This window comes from Platichthys flesus, chromosome 3 (assembly GCF_949316205.1).
Source record: "Platichthys flesus chromosome 3, fPlaFle2.1, whole genome shotgun sequence".
NCBI classification, from domain to species: Eukaryota; Metazoa; Chordata; class Actinopteri; order Pleuronectiformes; family Pleuronectidae; genus Platichthys; species Platichthys flesus.
In genome coordinates, this window is record NC_084947.1 from 15,102,945 (window position 1) to 15,120,336 (window position 17,392).

Sequence of the window (17,392 nt, forward strand, 5' to 3'; positions counted from 1 at the left end):
AAATCAGAGCGAGATGAATTTCTTATGGAACCACCGCAGAGTAAATACAAATCATATGTTTTTTAGAAGAAACAGCAGCATTTCATTGTTCAGAAAAACGGCTCTAGGATGAGGTAAGAGAGTTGGACGCGCCTGTTGCCATATTCAAAGCATGATTTTTTTTAGATTCAGGAAAATAAAGCATTCGTACAGGGTCTGTTGCATTAATTAACAACTACCAATGATCCCCTGTGGTTCCCAGACACTTTGAAGATTCCTTCACAATGGACTGAGAGACTTAACCATTTACGAACTGAGGGGGGAAAACAATCTCTGTGATTGGATCACAATGCCACATGTCGGCTGATCGTAAGTGCAGGAATTGTATCGTAAAAGCAAAAACCCCCTTGGGAATCATGTCAGGAAAAATCCCAGGGAGGAAATGCTGCCAACTTGTCTTCACCAATGAGATTTTCCTTTTTTTAAATCCATTTTTACTTCCCTTTTCTTTCTTTTTCTGCTTCAAGACAGAGAGATGTTCTAATCCTCTGTTCATTGTTAGGGTTGTGTGGGACTGGCCGAGGGAAATAGCTTTTTGATGGCGATGGAGGGGAAAGGGAGCTTTGCCAAAGAGGGCTTCAGAAGTTAATGGGCCGGTTTCTATGCTGACAGTAAAATCTTGGCTGGAGCCATCAGGAGCTTGCGCGGTGTTATCTTCTTCAGCGGTTTTGAAGATTATCTTTAAAGGGAAAACAGAAAATGACACTGTCAAGAACAAGAGAGACGTCTAAAAGCAAAGGTTTAATCAAGACTTAACTAGATGGAATTATCTCAGCGCTAAAGCTGATTTATGTTGGGGAAGCATAATAGTTTTCTACGCCTCAAGATCATCTCCGAAGCAGAAAAGCATCAGTGGTGGATTCACAACACCAAGGCGATAGCGATGGGGTTTCTGTTGCCGGTGGGTGATGTTTGATCCGGTGGTTGAAATGTTGCCTGTGGTAACTGTTGCCCCTAGGGAACAAAGAGCCAAAGAGAAAATGAGACCCATTTTCTATGTGAGTGTTTACCTGCACTACAGGTGCTTACAAAATCTGATCTTTATTTCTGCAAGGGAGATGAAAAACATGCGCTTCTTATAAGTATTTTCAGACTACCGCTGGATTCTTCAGTGCTGCCAAACCTTTACGAAAGAATATTATGGGTAGTGTATGTAAGTTTCATGGCAGTTAGGAATGGGAGAATTCCAACGGGGCAGTCTTCTGGCACAAGAATTGGTAAGGTGTGGAGAGACATGGTGACCCTGTCCTTCATGTTTCCCCCTGCAGAACAATGAGCCAAAAAGAAACGGTCCCATTCACTCACACTTGCACACAGGTGCCTGAAGCTACGGTGCAGTAAAGATGGAAGACTGAGCGCCGAGTTACTGCTGCGGTAAGATTTCCGTCTCCCGTAAACTGACACCTCTCCCAAACACATAATTAATCACAAAAAGTTGCAGCAAACTATTAGTTAGACACTGACAGGCGGGGGGGGGGGGGGGGGGGGGGGGGGTTGAGGAGCCGCACGGAGAAGGAGGTTGGGTCTAAGAATAGTGCACGTCTGCGGTTGTGTAAACATGCATGTGTGTTTCATCTGTGTAACCGTGCCCATGCATTATTGTGTGCCTGTGCTTATCCTCCCCTTTCCAAGTATCTCGGGGTGGGGGGTGGGTTACCAGGATCTGCTTCAGAGCAGAGACCCCAGCCAATGAGCCACCAGCCATCAGCAGCCAGGTCAGATTAGGTTTCTGTCGTTTGGCCTTTGTGCTGATAATACGACAATGAGTGGCACTTCCCTACTGCCACTTCACCTCGGCCGGAGCGCACTTGTCAGAGCTCGACCAGGCAGATAGGCTCTGTCAGTTAAATAAGAGATAACGGGAAAGTCAGGAGAGGTGGGAGTCGGCTGACGGTGGGTGGCAGTTTCCTCTGTTAGTTTAGCATCCCAGTCGAGGGGATTTTGTTTTTGATGAGGGTCACAGGAGGGAGGAACTGCCTAAAGACAAGAGGGGAAGGGTAGTGAAGGTTGATTGGCACATTAGCCCGTGTCTCCCCCATCACTCTGTTTAATCTGAAGAGACAACAAGTCTCCTGAGTTGTGGGGATGACCCTGGGAGTGGGGCGTACGGAAACGCCGGAGAAGGGGGCGACGCAACTGTCCAGACTAATTTGCTTTCACATTCTCTGTAGCTGTTTTTCCTTCTCACACACACACATATTTAAAATTCTGTTAGTCTACTCAGTCTGTATAATGTCAATGTTTGAGTTTCCCCCCTTCTTCCCTTCTTGGAACTCAAATTAAAACATTTTTTTATATCTCTCAATCTTGCTCATTTGAGGTTTTCACGCTCGTCTCCTTCCCCTTCCCCAATTAGTCTTTCATAAGAGGCTCATCACCTTTTCACACATATCACTGATGATTAGCCTTGTGGGAGAACCTTGACAGAATAGTCTCCTGGATAGATTTAGTCAAGTCTGTCAACAGGCATCAGTTCAAGCCGGATGAGACCCCATGTCAGACATTAACCTCTCTATTTCAGAACAGAGGCGCATCTGCCAAATACTGTTATTGAGCTGGCACCGCAAGAGCATAACCTTTCCCCCACCCCACCCCCGTAAATATTAAAGGTGTATGGTTAAGAAATATTAATGTCATACTCAATCAATCATTACCACCCCAAGGGGAAAATCCTGTTTGAGGTGTAGCAGTATTAACAATTTTTAGCTTTGGAAATGTCTGGATATCCCGCTTCTAAAACCTGTGCCACAATGAGCCTCCTCTCTGCCTGTCAAAATATTTTGCCTTTTGTCCTGAGGAATCGAGCTCTGCCTCCTCGAGGTTCACGCTGACACGCGGGAAAAGGCAATGTCTCCACCTATGGGTACAAACACAGCACTGCAGTTCACCCAACCCCCCCCCCCCCTTCAAAGGATGGACGCATATGTTCAGCAAAATAAAGGAAAAACACATTGTTGAATCAAGTTTACTTTGAATATTAATATAATCCATCAGTAAAACAAACATTTGAAAGCAGTTGAGAGTTTGTAAAAGCTACATATTTGTAAGGTTGGAGTAAATACGAAGAGCATACATACCGTCAAACAAGCACACAACATACAAGCCAAGTATAGAAAAGGATAGATCTTTTTATACATTATTATATACACTGCAGAGTATTAAGACGTGACAGAAAATTAAGACGGGAGGATTGTGTTTCTTATCATCTGCATATCGACACAATGTTTTAATCTCTTATGACCTAGGCAAAATTAGGACAATCGAGAAACGTATAGAAGGACATTAACATATGAATAAAATTCAGCCCCAGCGAATTCAGGTGTCGGTACAGTGCCTTGTTTTTCCTTTGCTTGTTTTATGTTTTATGCTGCCGCTCTGATCTGGGTAATTACAATGTGCTGCGAGACTGTCAGTGACAAATACAGAGAAAATAACTCAGGAAATACAGGAAGATGATTACAACACGATGTCTGATACATGAATCTTGATTATACAGTGTACCAGTCGAGAGCAGTACATTATTTCTCTTTAAGCAACATAACACACAAAGCAAACAGTGAGCAGAATGGAACGCTTGTTATACGTGTGGATCAAAACGAGAACTATTTAAAAAGAAAATGTGTTTCCTACAGGAAAAGCAAGTTTGTGATCATCTGTCATCACGATCTGATCCCTCCCAGCAACATTCCTACTGTATCTCAAAGGAAATAAGTTATTTTGGTCCAGGAAAAAAGCTAGTTTATCCAAGTAAATGAGGCTGGGTAATTTCTGCATACTTAGTGAGAATATTTTGTTTTCTCAAAAAATAAAACCCATCAGAACTGAGCGTTCCTCTTAATGCGAGGACAAAGTTTAAGTGGGATGATTAAGGTAAGAACATGCATGAGCGTAAGGGGAGATGGTGTCCCTGAGTGTGTGTGTGTGTGTGATGGTGTGTCTCTTGTCGGTCTATATGGTCTCCACATAATTGGCAGGGAACAGTCCTTGACGGCCGTCTTTGCTCCACCCCCTCCACCAGGCTTTGTCCACCGTCTCCACGTCCCTGATGATGTCACCGGGTTCAAAGGAGATCTCAGACTCGTCCTCTGTGGGAACCACAAGATAACATGGTGAAGACCCGCTAATCACAGTGTAATTACTGTAAGTGGAGGCACTTTGTGTGCACATGCGTGCCGATTATGCCCTAAATGGCAGCCTACCTGCTTGGTAGTCGAACAGAGCGCGGACGCACAATTGTCGCTCGGTCAGAACCTGTGGAAAATGGATTCAGAGGAAGGCTGTGATCACCAAATACTCCTCTTGTTTAACCAAAATTCACATGGTGGAAAGACCAAAAACAAAATCCTTGTCACAGGAACGTGTTGAAAACTACAGTAACCAGCTGATTTAGCAAATTACTGAGCCTTTTTTTAAACATGAAACTAAACATGTTTGTGACCAAGATCTACATCGTATGGGGCTGAGCAGCAGAGACAGGGAGGAGAAGTCTCACGGTATTGACAGGATGACACAGTTGGATTTTTGTCATGTGTGATTTAGTGACAATAAGAAAAACCTAAGAACTAGAATGTCACCCAGTCGAGCCCATACCTGGGCCAAGCCCAGTCCCCTCATGAAGCCACACTTAATCTCACCAGATCCGTATCAGCATGTTTATTTGAGTCTGCAGCAAAGTCCACACTGTCATAAATATCAGTCCCCTGAATATGTCAACGAAAATGTTAATGAACACCCGACCTTGCAACTTTAAAGAAAGTGAAAAGAAAAAAAAGCCAGGATCTGCCCCCTGATCCGGATCCATGACCCACCCCTCCAAAACATCTCATGAAAAACAAACAAACAAACAAACTGACAGACGATAAAGACATTACCGCCTCCTCTGAGGAGAGACTAAGTCTTAAATAAATTGCGTAATTTCCTGTAGAATGTATTTTACTGTAGTTTTTAAATGTATATTTAATTGTTTGGAATGTGAATATATTAATGAGACACATTTTTTCCCACTTTCATGTGTTAATCACATATTGTAACATATTGTATTTAGGAACATAGATGTTTTTGGGATTGTTTTGATTTGTGGAAGACACGGTACAAGAACAACACATGTCTGTAGATACACTACCTCTTCTCCATTCTCTGAGATCTCCTGCTCCTCGATGACACCATCCTCCTCCTCCTCTGCGGTGCCATGGAGATCGTAGCACACCGCCAGCTCCGGTGAGCTGAGCTCTGTGTCAGACAGACTCAGAGATCGCTCTGAGGAAGTGTGAGAAGCATCCATCAGCCACAAACCAATATACGTTGAAGAATGTCTTAATGTATCACAGCATTTTGACTGAAGTGTTGCCAAACCTATGCCGTTGTGTTCCTGTGCGTCCCCTCCATTTGTGATCCCGTTGGTCGACAGGGTGATACTCTCGTGTTTGATTTCCTGACAAACTGGCTCAGCATCTTAAATAATGAAGGTGACTTGTTTACAACTGTGTACACATGTATGTTCATTGAAAATGTTAAGATGTTTTAAATATTATTAATGTTACTTTAGTCTAGATGACAGGATATAAGAAAAAGGGGCCTACCTGTCACTGTTGACTCTTTCTCTGAATACTTGGCAGGGGACTGACTGTCCACTGATTGGTCAATCTCCTCTCCAGCAATTCTTGCCTCCTCTTCCTCCTGCATCACCTCCATGGACTCCTCATGAGATGCAAACTCAGGTTCTTGTTCCAAACCATCCTCTTCTTCTTCTTCTTCTTCTTCTTCTTTTTCTGCCTTGTCCTCTTCCTCTTCCTCCTGCTTCTCCTCACCGTCCTCTTCTACCTGCTCCTGCTCTACCTCAGTCTGGACTGGCTCTGCGATAACGGCACAAAGCTGCGGTCGAGTTTCAACCTCATCTTCCTCCACATCATCTTCCTCGTCCTCCTCCACCAGTAGAGCCTGTACCTTGTAGCCAACGTCTGAGACCAGCTCAGTGAGCACAGGAGAGGCACTGTTGAGCTCTATCGAGTAGGAAATTACATTGTTATTAAAACAAAAAAGAAAAATGTACATTTGAGATTATTACATGTTGAAAAAGTGAATATGGACTTTGTGTGTGTGTGTGAGGCAGAAAAGCTGAACTGTCTGGGTGCACAGTTCAGTTAAGCTTGGCATGACTAAGAGTACGTGTGGTTGCTTTAGGAATATTTAATTGTGACTGGAATATAAAAAGAATCTGTCATTTCTGTATAATAAGCGTCTGATTCATAAATCTTGGCTACTTTACACAGTCTGGACTATGTGGAGTAGTTTTTGGCAAAAGCATCTAAGTCATTTTAGCCTGTACTAAAAATGTTAACCACCATTATTTTATGTCAAATGATTAATGTCCTTGGCAAACAAATGAGAAATAAGCAGAGTTATAGACTCCCCTCTCCCTGTCTCATTCAGAATTGGAGTTTTGTGATATTTTTTCTGCAGATTTGCAAAAAAATCTGATCTGAAGTTAATACCGTACCTGTGTCTGGCTGTGGCTTGTCAGTTAGAACCTGTAGAGGCTCGAAGCAGAAAGCTGAATCCCCTGGCTGGGTCGGGGTATTTGGGGGCGAGGAAGGCATGGTCTCTGGATGTGCCTGTGACAATTTGTTTTTTCCTAAACTGGAAGACAAGGAAGCCAAGAGGCTCGGGGAGGCCGGGGGTGCAGAGGGTTGTGCAGGTGACGGAGCTTTGGGCTCAACAGCGGCCTCCACTTGTTTGTTAGTTTGTGGGACACTGGGCAGGGCTGTGAGTGGAGGGGCGGGGCGAAAGGGCGACGTGGGCGGTGACAGGGGGGCTCTGGGGCTTTGTGGCGAGGTGACGGGGCGGAAATCGGGGCTTCTGGGGGGGGACGTGGTGCGGTAGATGGGCGAGGGAGGAAACCGGGAGAAGGGGGAGACCAGCGGGGAACTGCGAGGTGACGAGGCCGTGCTCTCCTCCGCCTTAGAGAAGATGAACGCCGTGTCTGTAAGGCTGCGCTGGTACCGTCGGAATGGTTTGCCTGGAGAGAAAGAAAAAAAGTTTGGGAGTAGTTAAAAAACGGAGAGAATAAATTATAGGTGCAGAAATCATACATCCACTTTCAATGAGGTCATGTGGCATCTCTCCGCGTTTAAGCTCATGCACGACCACATACCACTGCGGGACGATCCGGGGCTGGTGGGACTTTGCGATGAGGATGATGACAGCTGTCTGAAGAACTCCCGAGGGTTCATGGATCGCTGGGACACTAACGCTGCTGCCTCCTACAGGTGGGTGAATGCACAGTTGGTAAATGTAATCTGAATTTATCAAACAGTGATGTTTGCTGCAGGTTAATAGAAGTCTGATCTGAACTTACTGCTGCTTTCTCTATAGACTCACTCCTTCTAAGACGAGCCCTCATATCATCCTCATGCTCCCGCTTCTGCTCGTCCTGAAAGTACAGACACCAAACCACACTCAGGTTTACATATTCACATAACTTTTATCATTCCTCCTTTAACATATTATTAAAATTATGAGTTTTGCTATTGTAAGCTGAGAATTATTTTTCATAAACTTCAAATGAAGGGTAGAATGATCTGTTTTATGAATATTTATTCTATTTATGTTTTACATAAATAAGTTGATATAAACTTGTAAATATATACTTATACAGTGTACAGTACATAGAACAGTACGTAGATTCAGGAGTCCCACATTGTTAATTTGGACATTAAACCTTTAAACTGCCCCCTCGCTATAACCTAACGAAGTAGGTTATAGTGAAGCCGAGGAGGAAAAGCCTGTCTTACAATATTTAGCCCTAATTAGTGATATGGAAATATATAACCTATGCAAATATGATGACCAGTATAACAGCTGGCCAGCTTAAAGTCATTTGTACAACATTAAAGGTCACTGTGACCGTTGACCACTGAAATCAAATCAGTTACTCCGTGAGTCCAAGTGAACATTTGTGCCAGAAAGCATTCTCTAGAGGAGTTCTTGAAGTAACCTTGACCTTTAACCGTCAACCATAGATGGATAAAAGCATCAGCTTAATGAAATGTAATGCACGTGTAATGTAATGTAGCCGCCAAAATCTATCCGATTCATTTTTGAGTGCAAGTGAATGTTTGAACATAATTTGAAGTAATGTCTTCAATGTGTTCCGGGGATGTTGCGTCCAGCAAAAATGTGTTTTGTGAGGTCATAGTGACCTCGGCCACTGTCTGTCACTGGGGCAGTGGCATAAAAGTTGCACCGTTACAAAGTTTGTACATCCAGCAAACTGTATTTATAAATGTAAAGAAGTCGTTATGCATTCCTATTTTGAGCTGTTTGTATGTATAGCAACCATTCAGAGTGTGAAACAAGGATTCAGTGACACATTTGCTTAGCTTCAGGTTCTTATCAACGGTATAATGCATTATAAAGAGTTATTAAGTGGTACACAACCCACTCCCCCATATCAATTTGAATGAGTCTATTGTTGTCTTTGACCCCGTTCAGACCTGGTATTAGCATCCCTCCTGAGTGATCCAATCACAAGCTGTCCCCTTGGGATCGGATCTCTCAGGAGGTTGTTAACACCGGGTCTGAACAAGACCTTTGTTCATGTAGAATTAATCAATTAGTCTTTGCACTTCAACAAATGTGCCCCTCACATGGATCAAGGGTTTAAGCTCTAAAGTCCTCGGGGACAATTAAAGATTTAGAGCCAGACCTCCCACAGCCTGTGGTCAGTCCACTTCTTCCATGAGTTCAAACTAGTCTGACCACATTTAGGCCACAATCCAGACAGGGATAGTGTTGATTTTGCCACAAGACAAATTCCACACTGTTCATCATTTCATCAACAACACATCTCTTAACCCACCCATTTGAATTTCTCCTTTGTGCGCAGCTCCTCTGCTTGCTCAGCCTGTTTTCTTCTGTGACACAGAGAAGCAAATGAAATAGCACAAGTTATTGTGATGCACCCATATGCACATGGATGTTCTATGTTCAGCCACACGATACACAACACAGCCACTAGAGGGCAGTGCTGTCAGGAGGCAGCCATGGCTCCAACCTCTGCTCCTCGATCATCTGTAGTTTCTCGTTCATCTTTCTGTCTCTCTCGTCTGCATCCCTTCGCTCCTTCAGAATTCTCTCTCTTTCAAGGCGCCGTCTCTCCTCCACGGCACGTCTCTTCTCCTCATCTTTCCTCGCTTCCTCTTCACGCTGACACACACAGGGGCACGATGTGAGACGATAGACTATCGCAGACTTCCATTTCTTTTTCAAATGAAAGTGTCACTCTTTAAACATTTCCTGTACATTTTAGCCAATCAAGTGTGGCCAACCGAGGCATACCTCTGCACGTGCCCAGAAGGAGTCTCTGTTTATTAGTCTCATCTCCATTGCAGCATTGGTTTTTCTGTAGTTTGTACCCTGTGATAAAAATGGAGACAAGAATTCAGAAACTTTCCAATGATGCATTTTATGTCACTATTATATTATCATTCTCAGTAAGTAAAACCTTTTTTAAATGCCATATTTAAGGAAAAATCATATTCATTAGCTTGATAAACAGTAAATGCAAAAGTGAAATTCACTGTAACAGTAACCTAAAAAACTGAATTTCCTCCTAAACTATTTCACAAGGTGTATTTTAGGTCTTTGCCTCCATCTGATGGACAGATGAAGAATTTCAGGAGACTCACCACTAAGTCCTCCTTGTCAGCAGACCTGGAGCTTCTTCTCGCCCACTGTGTAGGAGCATGGGCTTGTGTCTTGGCGAGCTCGGCTCTTATCTTCTCCTCCGTCACATCCTCCGCCTTCTCCGCACTGATGAACACATGCGCTTCCTGAAACACGGAGATCACGCAATGAAAATAAGGAGATGACAATAGACTTAGACAGATGTGAATTTAATCCACTCTCATATGCTGTACTGTGGCCACTCTCTCACACACACACACACACACAAACACACACACACACACACACACATACACACACACACACACACACACACACACAAATGCAAAGGCTAGAAATCCATCCACAAGTACACACATTCCCTCCGGTGGTTTTCTCTTGGTCTGACTTGAAGTTATGCAAACTTGGAGCCAAACAGTTGTGCAACTGCTTCACTTATAAAGACGGAGTGAACAAAAACAGTCCCTGGTTTAAGAGTTGGGACAGGAATGCGTTGGTTTGGATGCTTATGGATAGCAATGGGAGGGCACGAAAAAGTTGTGGTTCAGATAGTGAAACTGAGAAAAATAGGGTGTGAATGTGTGTTTGCAAAAAATAGGTAGAAACATTTGCTCAAAAACGGAAGTCAAGCCAGGGGGAGATTCAGAGATATGAGAAAAATAAAACTACTGACAGAGCATTTTCTACAATCACAGACCAAAACACTGTTCCGCTGCTGCCTTTTGGGACAGATGTCAAACACGGCTGAACTCACATCTGTGTTTTTCTACATTTGTGTGTGTCCAGGACCTGAGAATAAATTCCTCGGAGCGCCACTCGAGGCTTGTTGAAGGAGAGCCAGGCCCGTTCGCCTCCAACAGGAAACCACAGATTTATCTGAGTGACACCGCTGACACTGACACTGCACAGAGCATTCACCGTGCCCAATAATACATGTCAGTACAGAGTAAAATCCATATCACTCTAACTGTTAACTGCCAACTGCATCACACACAGTCCAGACCAGACAAGCAGCCCGCAGTGCCTCCATGGGACACTGGGAATATCCCAGAGCCGGAGAGAACAACAAATCTGCAGCAAAGGCCCTCTGTGACTCAGTGTGCTGTTCAGTTCTGCAGAGTGCAAGTGCAGAAAACTACCAGGTTTCAACCTGCATCCTCATGTACTGTAACTCTTTGTGTAGAGGAGGTGAATACCTGCATCACTAATACTGAAACCAAACGCATGATGGTTCATATAAAAGCATGTATGGATCAGTCAGCTCTAAGCAGGCGTCTCTCATACTGATGAACTGATATGAATATCACCTTATATTATTTTCATATCAGTTTTTTTGATCATGGCTGGGTGTGATTCTACTGCATTCAAATCCTCAGACTTTCATGTATCAAAATAAAATCACTTTATCTTCCTAAGTGAATCAGTTCACATTAAGTAAAGACCCTACACTCTTCTCAATCTGTTACCTTCCCCGTAGTCCTTTCCTGCCCTTTTCTTCTCACTCTCTGTCAACTTGCACTAATGCAATGACTTCACACGGGCCTAATAGAAAGCTTTTTGATTTCAGCTCATAGAATTGCTGTGCTGTTGTTATTGGTAATAGCTAACAGCACAATTTAGGTATCATAACCATGCCTTTATGTTCTCTTCATTGAAAAACTCTCAAACATGTTCAGAGTAGGATGCATGCACGATCTTTTTCAGGAATTGTGTCATTGATGACCTTGACAAGAAAAGTCACTGTGGATATGAGAGCAAACTCTCTGGGAGGAGGAGGAGGAGGAGGTGTGACAGGTTGGGAGTTACTTTCTCACTGTAATTGGGCTCAATTCTGCACAAACTGTCTCGCTGCTCTGGAAGTGAACTGCTTCGTGGAGTCTCGCTCTCCACTTGCTCAGACTGAGAGAGGCAGTAGGTGGATATATGGGATATTCTCAGTGTCCCAGGGTCAAGTTTGTCTTGACTGGAAGACACTATTTTTGGAGGACATTGTCATTGTTTGAATGAAAAAAAATCGAAAATTATATTTGGTTTGCATGTTCTTCCTGTGTCTGTGAGAAACCCCCCAACAAAACTAGACCGAGGTCGCGTGCATACCTCTGCCAACAGTCTCTGTATGAAACCACATTCAAATGCACTAGATCCAGATTTTTATTTGGTGCACATACTCATAAACATCTGTCCCCTAAACATTCTTTCATCAACATCCATGAATTATTCTCTAAGAGATCAATGAAAATGTTGAAAAGTCTCACAATGTTAAAGCAAGAAAAAAAAATCCTGGTTCCGCCCCCTGATACAGAGCCACACCAGTATTTGTGCTAAAACACAAATAGACAAACGCAGACTAAACGGTGGGCGGTAGAAATAAACCTGAGTGAAAAACAAGAGGGTTCAGCCCCTAAAAACTCTCTTGCTCAAATAAGTGTGTGTTATACTTCTGAGAAGTGATGACATTTGCCTTAGTAATGAGAGCTCATTGTCTGAAACAACACAGGAGGCGTGATGAAGGGCGGGTTGTGGTTGACATGAAACTAAAGCCTCTGAGTGTGTGTGTGTGTGTGTGTGTGTGTGTGTGTGTAAAAGCCAGATGACAGATGCTTCTGAGCCTTGAGCCAAATTTGTTGCCTTGTTCCTTATTTTACAAGAGAACCACTGTTCTTTGTTGCACCTAAAATCTCAAATGTCTGACTGGGAGCCAAACATGTCATGCCACAGCCGATTACCTTTATAAATACATTTGATTAATTAAAGGTGACTTATAATCAAAACTTCTCATGGGATTGGACTTCCAATTCTACTGTCCGTACACACACACACACACACACAAACCCTTCTCTAAAGTTGTGAGGACACTCATTGGCATAATGAATTTTCCTAGCCCCTACCTAACCTTAACCATCACAACTAAATGACTAACCCTAACCTAAAACTAGTTCTAACCCTAAAACCAGGTCTTAACCCCAAAACAGCCCATTGAACTTTTGAGAACCAACCAAAATGTCCTCACAACGTCAAAACGTCCTAAATGTGGGTATTGAACCAAAATTGGCCCTCATAACTAAAGATAAACATGCGCACACACCCACCCATACACCCAGACACACCTTCACACAGACATACACACACCTTCACCCATACCCTCAAACACACACACTCACAGCGCCCGTCTGGCTGGGCTTCAAGCTGCTGTTATGTCAGTGGAGATGTAGAACAATGGGAACATCTGCACTCTATTCATATTTTAGTTTTCATAACTTAGTGCTACACTAGAGTACAGTATGCAACACACCCAAATCTGCTGCCGCTTCAGACTCGCCTTGACAAAGCCCTCGCTGCCAGCTGGGACATGCAGCATAGCAGACCAGACGACAGAAATAAAGAGAGAAATGGAGATGAAGAAAGAGGGAGGGACAGAAATAAGAAAAAACTGAAACAACGTGTGAATGGAAAATATAATTGTCCGAAAGCAAGGGTTTAAAAAAGGTTGAGACAAATTGAGCCCCCAGTTCTTGTCATCATTCTTGGCTCAATGTGGACAACAGTAATAACTCATCCCTGCCTTGACATATGTAAGGTGAGATAATGAGATAGTGCCGCTTTTAATCTCCTTTAACTCTAAACAAATATCCCTAATATCCCTAGAACATCACTAACGTTGCAGGTTCCCTGAGACAACGTCAACACAGCCACATGTTGTTCGGCTTAAGACAGAGATGATGATGGATTAATCAGAATCAGAAGAAGAAGAATCAGAAGTCAACATTATATTGCCAGTTTTAATGAACAAGACAGATAGTAAACGAACAGAGTCCACAATAGAAGCAATGGAAAGGTTGTCATCATGATCGATTAGATACTTGATGTATCGGTTATCATCAATATCAAATTTTATACAGCGTCTCTTCTTGAACTATGAGGATTTCTGTTGTGCTGTTTTCCAATTTCTCCCTGATGCTTGAGTTTTTTTGCTTCTAGTTCATGAGAAATCTACTTGATGTGAAAGCAGTTAGTCACGTGGTTTCCACACAGTGTGAAAAACGTCTACTGGCAAAGTTAGAATTAACCAAAGACAGAATAACAAAGGTGAGGCAGTGTGAGCTCCTCCAGGCTGAATTATCTTTAAGTAATAAATCTCCTTTTCAACCTCCGGGTTATGGAAAATTTAACTTGTTAAATAACTTTCACGAAAACAGTTCAAATTAATTATTCCTTTTTTGTATATTCAGAAGGAGGGAGTTTAGCATATACAATATAAGTGATCACAGGTTATTTGTATTGTCTTGCCGCAAGTCTGGCTGTTCACATATATGTGTGTGTGCTGAGGTTAGAGGTCACACTTCTCCCACAATTCACAGCAAGACAAATTTTCTCCACTCCCCTCCATATACTGACCATGAAATCATCTCTCCAGATTTTTTTAAATCCCTCATGAAAATGCACAGAGGCCCAAGGGTGCTTACACACACACACACACACACACACACACACACACACACACACACACACACACACACATACACACACACACACACACACACACACACACACAGGGTTCGGGGTTTTCATGGTGCTGCTCACAAAATCCTGAACTTAACAATTGCTGTTTAAAAAGACAGACCAAAAAAAGAAAAACGACAAACATTCCACAGATGCCTCTGCAGTTGACTGGGTGATGCCTTTATATGGAAACTAGTAAACCTGGGGGTGAGCTGAAATTCTCCTCGTCAGATTGAAACACTAAATAAACAAGTTGCAGCTATAAGATAGGAATGGAGGGAGTCTACATTTTACACACATGCACATAAACTGTGAAAATATTTAGAGATGTACTATTCTCTTGTTTTGCCTCTACTTCCTGTCGCTCATATCCCCACTTGACTTTCTGTCCATCGGGTTTTGCCACAAACAATGCAGCTTTAAACCCCAAACATTACAACCCCCCCCCCCCTGTTGATGACATGTCAGATGGACCAATCACACACAGGGCCAGAAGAACAGGAAGTGGACGAAGGACAGGAAACTACCAAAACAATACAAAGTAAACTAGTATTGTGCATAAATATAGATTTTGAGAGTACAAAGTCTAAAATCAAGGGGTAAAGGAATCAGAACAAGTCAAATATTTGAAATTGGAAGTTGTATGTTTGCAATGTTTTTATTGACAATACTGCTTCTGCCCATCGTCAAGATATGTCCAAGGTAAAGTGATATTTGAATTCTCTTGAGAGGGGAAACCAAGATAAAGTGAACATGAGCAGACGTCAGATCTAAAAGGTACGTTCTGAATGATCGAGCACATTTCCATCTACTGCACCTTGAAGAAGTTTTTGATGGCCGGGATGTGGCTGGCACATTCTTTCCTGCGGTAGTCTTCCACGTTCTGTCCGACCTGCGGACAAACACAGGATGAAGACACTGACATTCTCATCATACCTCTTGCTGAGGGACAAGACTAAAAAAAGACGAGGAACAATAGGATTCACAACTACAGCACGGATACTAATCTACATTTCACATAACTGACCCCATGAGAACGTCAAGAGCTCAAACATCACGTCATAATGAAAGACAGTTTACACTACATGAAAGAAAGAAAAGAAACAACAGGATAGAGATGGATAACTTTCTTCAGCAGCACTTTACTGCTCATCTTCACCACAACAACACTTCCTGCTTTCCATGTGACTGAACTAACAAATAAGAAGCTGGTGAGAACTGAGACTGAGGTAACTGTGGGGGAACCACAGAGGCAATTTCAACACATCGGATATGAAGATGCAAATGCAAAATATTTAAATTTGAAAATATCTAAATAATCAAACGTAAATATTGTAACCATATGTTTAGCCTATCAAGATAAACTTATGAATTAACTTCCAAACCACTTTTTGAGAAAATCCCACGCTACTGTAGAAATTGTATTCTGAGTCATTCAGTTTTCCCACGTACGTCTGACAAACGTCTGTCATGTTTAATTGGGCATGAGGATTAACATGTTCTGTTTGCTGCTCGGGAGTCATAAACTTCTTTTTACTTCAATGATGTAACAGGCACATTCTCACAGCGTTTTCCCACATGTCAGATGCCAAGTAAGCCTCTGTCAAAACAGAACCACAGAATGTGAATAAGCCAGGACTTTCTCCAGGGCATTTTACAGGTTAAGAAGTGCACTGATTTCCCTGGATGTGAAGACTTAACATGTTAAACCCATTATCTTGGCGCCGCTAAATGACTTTCGGCTGACTGAGAGAAACCCCGAGCGCCTGTGAGTGTACCTGCAATATTTTGTATCTGTATGTGTTTCTGTAATTCCTGCTGGTATGTGTGTAACGATGGGCTCATGCTAATATGAGCTAAGCCCCATGAGGCTGTCTGCCACTCACCCAGTTGATCATAGCGATCCGGAGGCCTCCTGTCTCCCCACTTCCCACTTTGCAGAGTCCATATTGCGGCTTGGATATGTGAAACTTCCCCACCAGCTCTGTCACGCCCCCCGCTGTAAGAGAGGAAACAGATTAAGGGACAAGCTGGACAAAAAGGATGCTAAATTCAAAACGGTGCAAACTTCCACCGAGCCAAAGTGAAGAGGCTGAATTTTTATTTCTAGAAAACATTGACCCCTACCTCCAGAGTCAGCAAGTTTGAGCTTGTTGGTCAATCCATCATATGCGAATAATGCCCTGTGGACACAAACACACACACATACACGGGTCAGATGCTAAGAAGTTTCAGAAACAACTAGAATGTTTAGTGTTAGAAAACATGATTTAATTTTCTGGACTAAACAACCACTTGTGTATCCCCAAGAGGAATGACTCATCCACAACTTTTATATCCAAGCATGAGCGTGTGGACGGCGGGGCACGGCATGTGTCCAGTCCATCATCGTGCACAAGGGACACACACAGGCACGCACACATGGAGAGCCAGATGTTTTCTCCACATGTCCAAAAGGGAACAGTCTTCCCCGCAGCGCACGGCATCGCTACAATGCACCAACTATAAAAAAAAAAAATCGAATCTCCTCGTCTGTGACACACACTAGTGAACTTGTTAACTTTCCATCTCCCTCCAAGCCCTTGTCCCCCAGAGGCCTTTTACAGCACTTGTGTAAAACAGGAATGGCAATCAGTGACACAATAACCTTCATTCATGGCGTTAACCTCCACAGTCTGACGGCTCCTGGAGTAAACGGAGCCTGTGCTGCTCACTGCTACAGGCTTTTTGACATTTCGCAGGTGAAAACCTGTCCTACCCCACCCCTCCATCAGTCAAACTGCAGGTCACTGTGGCAGCAGTGTTTTCATGAATTCAGTGTTCAATTACTTTTGTGGAGATAATAACATGATAGTGTATTGCATCGAAGAATCTGCAAGACAGACAAATTTGAATTAAGAAATTCCAATAATCAGCGACGATTAGTTTAACATGCCAACACTTATCTATACTATTTGTCATGATAAGCTTCTTGTGTGTGGATGAGGTGAATCTGGTGACTTTCAGAGGTGGCCTGCAGGGAGGCATTGTTAAGACTTTTTACGACTGTGTGTTAGTGTCTGTGTTTGGGCGCGTGTATGTTTGTGTCCGACTGTGTGTCTGGGTCAGGGTTAAATTCCCCTCTCTGGGATTCATGGGGTGTGTCAATAACATCTGGAGCTGGGTATGG

General features: G+C 43.0%; 1 protein-coding gene across 1 annotated transcript in view; it reads right to left on the reverse strand.

Moving 5' to 3' along the window:
• Positions 1 to 2,988: 2,988 nt before the first annotated feature.
• Positions 2,989 to 17,392, reverse strand: part of si:dkey-40c11.2 (drebrin-like protein A) — a 31,549-nt gene continuing 17,145 nt past the window's right edge. The window contains exons 2-16 of the mRNA XM_062382162.1: positions 16,351 to 16,406; positions 16,110 to 16,222; positions 15,041 to 15,115; positions 9,726 to 9,869; positions 9,376 to 9,453; positions 9,092 to 9,243; positions 8,897 to 8,951; positions 7,394 to 7,468; positions 7,190 to 7,298; positions 6,536 to 7,054; positions 5,619 to 6,038; positions 5,392 to 5,490; positions 5,162 to 5,295; positions 4,239 to 4,290; positions 2,989 to 4,124 (exon numbers count right to left, since the gene is read on the reverse strand). Coding sequence (XP_062238146.1) covers positions 3,988 to 4,124; positions 4,239 to 4,290; positions 5,162 to 5,295; positions 5,392 to 5,490; positions 5,619 to 6,038; positions 6,536 to 7,054; positions 7,190 to 7,298; positions 7,394 to 7,468; positions 8,897 to 8,951; positions 9,092 to 9,243; positions 9,376 to 9,453; positions 9,726 to 9,869; positions 15,041 to 15,115; positions 16,110 to 16,222; positions 16,351 to 16,406 — 2,218 coding nt within the window. The 3' untranslated portion in view covers positions 2,989 to 3,987. The remainder of the gene's footprint in view (positions 4,125 to 4,238; positions 4,291 to 5,161; positions 5,296 to 5,391; positions 5,491 to 5,618; positions 6,039 to 6,535; positions 7,055 to 7,189; positions 7,299 to 7,393; positions 7,469 to 8,896; positions 8,952 to 9,091; positions 9,244 to 9,375; positions 9,454 to 9,725; positions 9,870 to 15,040; positions 15,116 to 16,109; positions 16,223 to 16,350; positions 16,407 to 17,392) is intronic.